Source organism: Helianthus annuus, chromosome 15 (assembly GCF_002127325.2).
Source record: "Helianthus annuus cultivar XRQ/B chromosome 15, HanXRQr2.0-SUNRISE, whole genome shotgun sequence".
Classification (NCBI taxonomy): domain Eukaryota; kingdom Viridiplantae; phylum Streptophyta; class Magnoliopsida; order Asterales; family Asteraceae; genus Helianthus; species Helianthus annuus.
The window spans coordinates 115,281,613-115,287,768 of record NC_035447.2 but is presented as its reverse complement, the minus strand read 5'-3'; the positions used below and the strand labels follow the sequence as shown (position 1 = coordinate 115,287,768).

General features: G+C 35.1%; 1 protein-coding gene across 1 annotated transcript; it reads right to left on the bottom strand.

The window, feature by feature from the left end:
- Window positions 1-739: 739 nt before the first annotated feature.
- LOC110914056 lies at window positions 740-1,270 on the bottom strand. The gene has a single exon (XM_022158872.1). The coding sequence runs from the start codon at window positions 1,268-1,270 to the stop codon at window positions 740-742; it is 531 nt and encodes a 176-aa protein (XP_022014564.1).
- Between the last annotated feature and the right edge of the window lie 4,886 nt (window positions 1,271-6,156).

Here is a 6,156-nt window from a genome sequence, read left to right as displayed (position 1 = left end):
TCATTTAAGATTTTGTTTTCTGAAAACTTTTGTTCACATTCTTTGTCATCTAATGAAATGAGGTGAACAAGTTCATTTATTTGTTCAATTGGAAGGGTTTCCAATTGTTCATCTAAAATTTTATCCAATTTTTGAATGATGGAACTCATTTTATCCACAAGATAAAATAATCTTGTTATCTTTTAATTTTTGAACATCTTTTTCCATAAAGGAATTTTTTCTTTTTAAATTAGTTAATTCAGAAAGTTTATCAGATGGATGAATACTCCAATCTGAATGTAATTCATAAATTCTTTGATTATTTCTTTCTAGATAGAAATAATGTCTAGAAATCTCTAGATTTATTTTTCTAAAAAGATTTTTCATTTGACCTTTATTAGTCATTTGAAGTTGATCCAAAAGGCCATGATAATGCATTTGGACTTTTAGAGCTTCGTAGAGATGGATTTCCAACGTTGAAGTCTGGAAATGAATATTTTCGAGAGCTTCTTTCATTGCTCATTTTTTCTTTTTTCTTTTCGAGCAAAAGAATTTCAGAATTTATTTTTTCGTCAACTTTATCTGAAATATCCTTTATGATTTTTGCAGCAATTGCTTCAAGATTTTCTTTAGTAGATAAAACTTCGACCTTACTAATTAAATCTCTAAGCATTTCTTCTATTTTTCCAAGAGAACTCATGCTAATAAGCGTTTTGCTTATTAGTAATATGCAAATAACTTAAAATGGGTTTTAAAGACATTACGTCCCAATAACCTCTTTTAAGATTTCTCCATATTTGTCTATTCTTTCAGACATGGATCGTATTAAGTCTTCAGCGTTACTAGATTCTCTTATTTGTAAAGAGGGTCCAGCAAAACTGTGTCTAGGTTTTGTTCCTAGAATATGTTTATTTCGTGCAATATCAATTGCCCAATTTTCTTGTAATTGTGAAGGCTCAGAAAATTTACTTCCTTCGACAATTCCAATTTCTGAGAAAATATCTTCAATTGTTATATTTTCTTTTTCCTCATACTCAATTGAATGAGTACTATTAGTTAAAGCATACGAAATTAAATAATTAATCGTAAAAACTTTATTTCCTAGTTCCATAAGGTCAGTTCTTTCACATTGGTGTATAAAACTTAAAGTTTTATCAAAATCTTTTGAATCTTGATGTAAAGCAAATTTAGGATAAATAGTAAACATGAATTTACCATAAGCTAAATTTCCTTGTATCGCTCCCAGAAGAGCGTCTTGCCTATTAATAATTCTATTATCAACAAGGGCCATTTTTATAGGAAAATTTATTCCATCTCTAAACTGTGCTTTTAGGAGAATTTTGACTGCTCCTATATGTACCATATTGAGAGATTTTCTCAACTCTGGTTTAATATATAAAAGCCTTTTTGCTATTTCCCCTTTTGTAAGAAGTGGCAAATAAACTTCTCCCGGTGTATTTTTTATGTCCACTGAAAGTTCTTCAGTGTTAAAACAATAAAATATGTTATTTTTTCTAGAAAAGGCTCTAGACACTAAATTTTGTAAAGTTTTTGTTTGATTAAAAACTTGTTTTGTGTCAAGCTTGATTTTAAGCTTGCTAATTTTTGTTAGTTGATCAGAGTTAATCATATAATCTGATACAAAACCCTTTTCGTTTTCACTAAAGTTTATTACCTCAGTGTTTTGTTTTGATTCTTCCGAGTCGTCTTTAAATAATTTTTTGTTTTCCATTTAAAAGGGAAGTATCTTATTTTTTAAAAAAGAGCACTCGGCTCTGATACCACTTGCGGAATGGTACTGCGGTAGTTCAAGAGATCAGCAATCGTCTGTTACTGGAAGTCGGTTTGGCAGCATTCCTCAGCAATCTTATTCGTATCCATCGCAAAATGTTCGTGATTACGCTGTTCAGGAGGCTTATTCAGCGTATCCTGCTCCGTCTAGACCGCAGAAGAAGCTTGGCCGGAGGTATTCGAGGATCGTAGATAATTACAGTTCGTTGGAACAGGTAGAATTGCTTGCATTGTTTATGGATAGTTTTGTTGTTAGTTAGAAAACTCTGGTATAACGGGTATTGGTAATCCGAGTCTCATACATATCTAATCGTAAAAGCATGTCCCATACCCAACCCAATATATGTTGGGTAGTTTAGTAGCACTGGAACGGGTACGGGATCGGGGTACGGGGACGATACGGGAACGAGGAACGGCAAAACTCAAAATTTTAAGATACGGGTACGACAATAAAAAATATAAAAATATAAAAATATATTAAACAAATTCCAAAATAATACATCTTCCAAAGGTAAATAATTATCAATAATCAAATCATTTTCAAATCCCAGTTCATCAAGTGAGAGATCGGCAATCGATAGAGAATTAGAGATGATGAGACTTGAGAGTTTAGAGATTAGAGAAGCCGAATATGATAGGTCTATTTATTTAATGGCCGGTTGTGGAATTTGAAAGGGTTAAAACCCTAAAATAAAATGGAAACGGGCTGGATACTTCTACCAGATACGTCCCCGACATGGGAAACGTTTAGGAAACGTCCCCGACGAGTACCCGTGGTGTTTCCGTCCCCGACAAGTACCCGATACGGGTACGGCCACATAAATGGAGTCCCCGTGCTACATAGGGTAGTTATTATCTACATCACATTAAAACATGATAAATTACATACACATCATCATTACTGTAAAATGTTTGAAATACATAAAATATGTACATTTCATATTAATATAAATAGCATACAATATATAAATAATAACACCAAAAACATATCCTAAAAGAAAAGTTCATTTTCCACATGATGAGAACCTACTAGAATAAAGCATTATTAGACAAGGGTCAAGGGAAAATGGAAACTAAAATTAGAATTAACTTTTTTCAGCTATATAACCTGGGTATAGGTTTCGAGTAATCGAGTTGGGTATCACCTAATGCCGTAGCCAGACCTGAACCTGCGAAATTTTCTTTTATCAATCCCATACATAGTCCCGTTATCTGTCCTGGATGTTTCAGTTTCGCGTATAGGTAGGATGATCAATGACGACTTCACTTTTTTGTGTAGGTGACGGAAGCTCTTGTTCATGCAGGGCTCGAGTCTTCTAACCTTATTGTTGGTATTGACTTCACGAAGAGCAACAAATGGACTGGTAACTTTAACCGTATCATGTGTTATTAATTATTGCCGATGGGCAGATTGTCTGTTTTAAAAAAAAATGACCCATTTTAACCAGAAACCGTTTTGATGTGTTAGTATCTAAACATATTGCAGGTGACAAGAAGTGTTGATAATGAACCTGGTAATTTCAGTCCATAAGAAAAGAAAACTGTAGATGCCATAGTTCAAGCAAGGTGATTGTCTGCAAACTTGTGCACAGATAAAAGAAGTTTGTATATGCTCATAATGGAATATAAATATATGATTCCCCTTCTATTTTTAGCAAGCTTCCACTCTCCATCGTTTTAGTTGGGGTCGGAGATGGGCCTTGGGATATGATGAGAGAATTTGACGATAATGTTCCCGCTCATGACTTAGATAATTTACAGTTACATTAAACCCAATACCGTGTACAAGAATTGGAGAGTTGTTGGTGCTAAAGTTTTATCAAACTGGGATGGTTTTTGTGTTGTAAGGGTACCGTGTTTGACTTAAAAAGTCAAGGTGTAACAGTTCAACCTCGACTATAAAGGTATTACAGTATACTTATTGCTTATCTTGATGTTAAAGTTTGAGATAATACTCGCTTATAATCATTTTTGTGCTTTGTTGGTTTGCAGATTTCCCTTTCACTATCTAATATACAGACATGAGTATTTTTTCAAACAACTACGCTCATCAAGATTGGCCACCAGTTGTTACACATCTTATAGAGGTAGACTCTAGGCCACCACTCAACAACTGGAATAAACCACTACCACCCAACAACATCAACCAGCCAGCAAACAACTAGAATGGCCCACCACCGCAAAACACTGGAGCAATACCACCAAACATGGTAGGAGGGCCTAACTACCAGCAGCAGGGGGCAGTATGGACAAACAATGGAGGCAACAATCTGAAATGGATCTGATTGTAAGATTAAATATATTATGTTTAATATTTAATCTAGTAGCCATTATAATCATTTACATAATATAGATCAAAATATATAATAACCTATTAAATAATTAGTTGGTAATTGTTGATGGACCATATTACCCTTATTAACTAATTAGGTTTCCTCTTGGGTGCTTATATAAGGAGACTTATGTGGAGGTTAAAAGGTTACACACTTAGACAGATAACCTAATTAGTATAACATCATAATCGACATCCTCTCCATAGCCGATACCCTTTTCGGTTTTCATACTCACCATCATCAGTCAGCACCCTAAGGAGGAACCAGATCACACTGACAAACATGTCGAACTCTATGGCATCATCTCTCACTGGATTCTCCTCTGCACTGTCTGCTGTAACAGGTATGTTTTCATGTTTTCCATTATGATTAAACAGAACTGATCCAACATGTGGTATCATAGCATATGTTGATTAGTCAGTTCTGTTTTCGTATCCATCAATTCTGGGATAGAAATCTGGAAAACGGAATTTTGATAACTTAATAAGCCTAACAGCCGGTTTCGAGTCATAAAGGTTCACTCGAGATCACTGTTTTCGGAAAAAGGATTAGTTATATGTTCACTCGAATTCAACTGGGTTATGTTTTGACCGAAATCTGTTTAGAAATTATTAAAATTCAGGTTTCGGGTTCCAAAATTATGTTTTATTTTTTAGGGTTCATCACATGTTCTAAGAAAAACTCGAAAATTCCTTAAGTTTTGGAATGAAATCTGGATTAGTGGGTGTTTTTATGGTTTTTTTATCTGAATTTTATCTATTAAAATCTTCGAAAACTGTTAATAATATAATCAGTTATAATTTTCGAAATCCTTGATAAGTTTAGATCAACAATAAAACAGGAAACACTATCACACAATCCCTAAAATTTCGAGTTTTCAGTTATTTGCATTAACAGTTGTTAACATTGGACTCGAGACCATCAGTTTTCGACTCGAGACCAAGATCTCGACTCGAGACCACAAGGTCTCGACTCGAAATCATAAGTGCTCTCAAAACTTTACAACTCGGGACAAAGGTCTCGACTCGAGACCATAAGGTGTCAACTCGAGACCACTGAGGTTTCGACTAAGGGCTTAAATCTTCACAACTCGAGACCGTGGTTGTGACTCGAGACCGTGGTTGCGACTCGAGACCTCATTATGAGTCGAGATCTCATAAAATATAGTAGTCGAGACCATGGTTCCGACTCGAAACAACAAGGTTGCGACTCGAGACCTCATAACTGACTCGAGATCTCATAACTCAGTAGAGACCTGACTTGAGACCTGACTCGAAATCTCATTATTTTAGGCTGTTTAATGTGAACTAAGATTTAGCTCGGGGCTCCGCCCCGAACCCCATGCTAACAGGTGGTTTGCTATTAAATAATTGGTTTTTGTAATTACTTAGTTAATTAATCAGAATCAGATAATGTTTTACAATACCAAAATGGCTTAACTTGAATGAGCTTTTGATGTATCATTTCTGGCCAAAGCTGATTTGACACATCTACTTATCATTCAAGTATTACGAAAGCTATGTTAAGTGTGCATCATAAACATGAATGTCTTATTATCTGGCCAAAGCTGATTTGTTACAATCACTTTGCACACATGCTTAGATGATTACACTTCTGGCCAAAACTTATTTGTCTTCGTTTAAGTAGAATTTTAGCTAAGTCTATTATTTTGATGTTAGTAATAGACAATATCACAGCTTCATAACGCAAAATGGTCATTATTTATGCCTGCTTAGTTTAACATGCCCTTAGATCACATTAGGACTTCTTCCTTAGTATCATAACTTGCTCATCTTATTTCCACTATCAGCGCCCAATTGCGGGATTCCACCTTTGACCGGTGATAACTTTGTTGCATGGAAGGATGCTCTCATGCTTACACTTGGATTGCTAGACTTTGACTATGCTCTAAGAGAGAATAACCCAGCGGACCTTACTCCACAAAGTACTGCTGCTGAGCAGTTGACTCATGAAAAGTGGACTAGGTGTAACCGCATGTCTCTCATGTTCATGAAGCAGTCCATAAGCAATGCAATCAGGGGAGCCATTCCTG

What these genes read in the sequence shown, in the direction of transcription:
- LOC110914056 (XM_022158872.1), bottom strand. Translation starts at nt 1,270, where the DNA reads ATGGCCCTTGTTGATAATAGAATTATTAATAGGCAAGACGCTCTTCTG.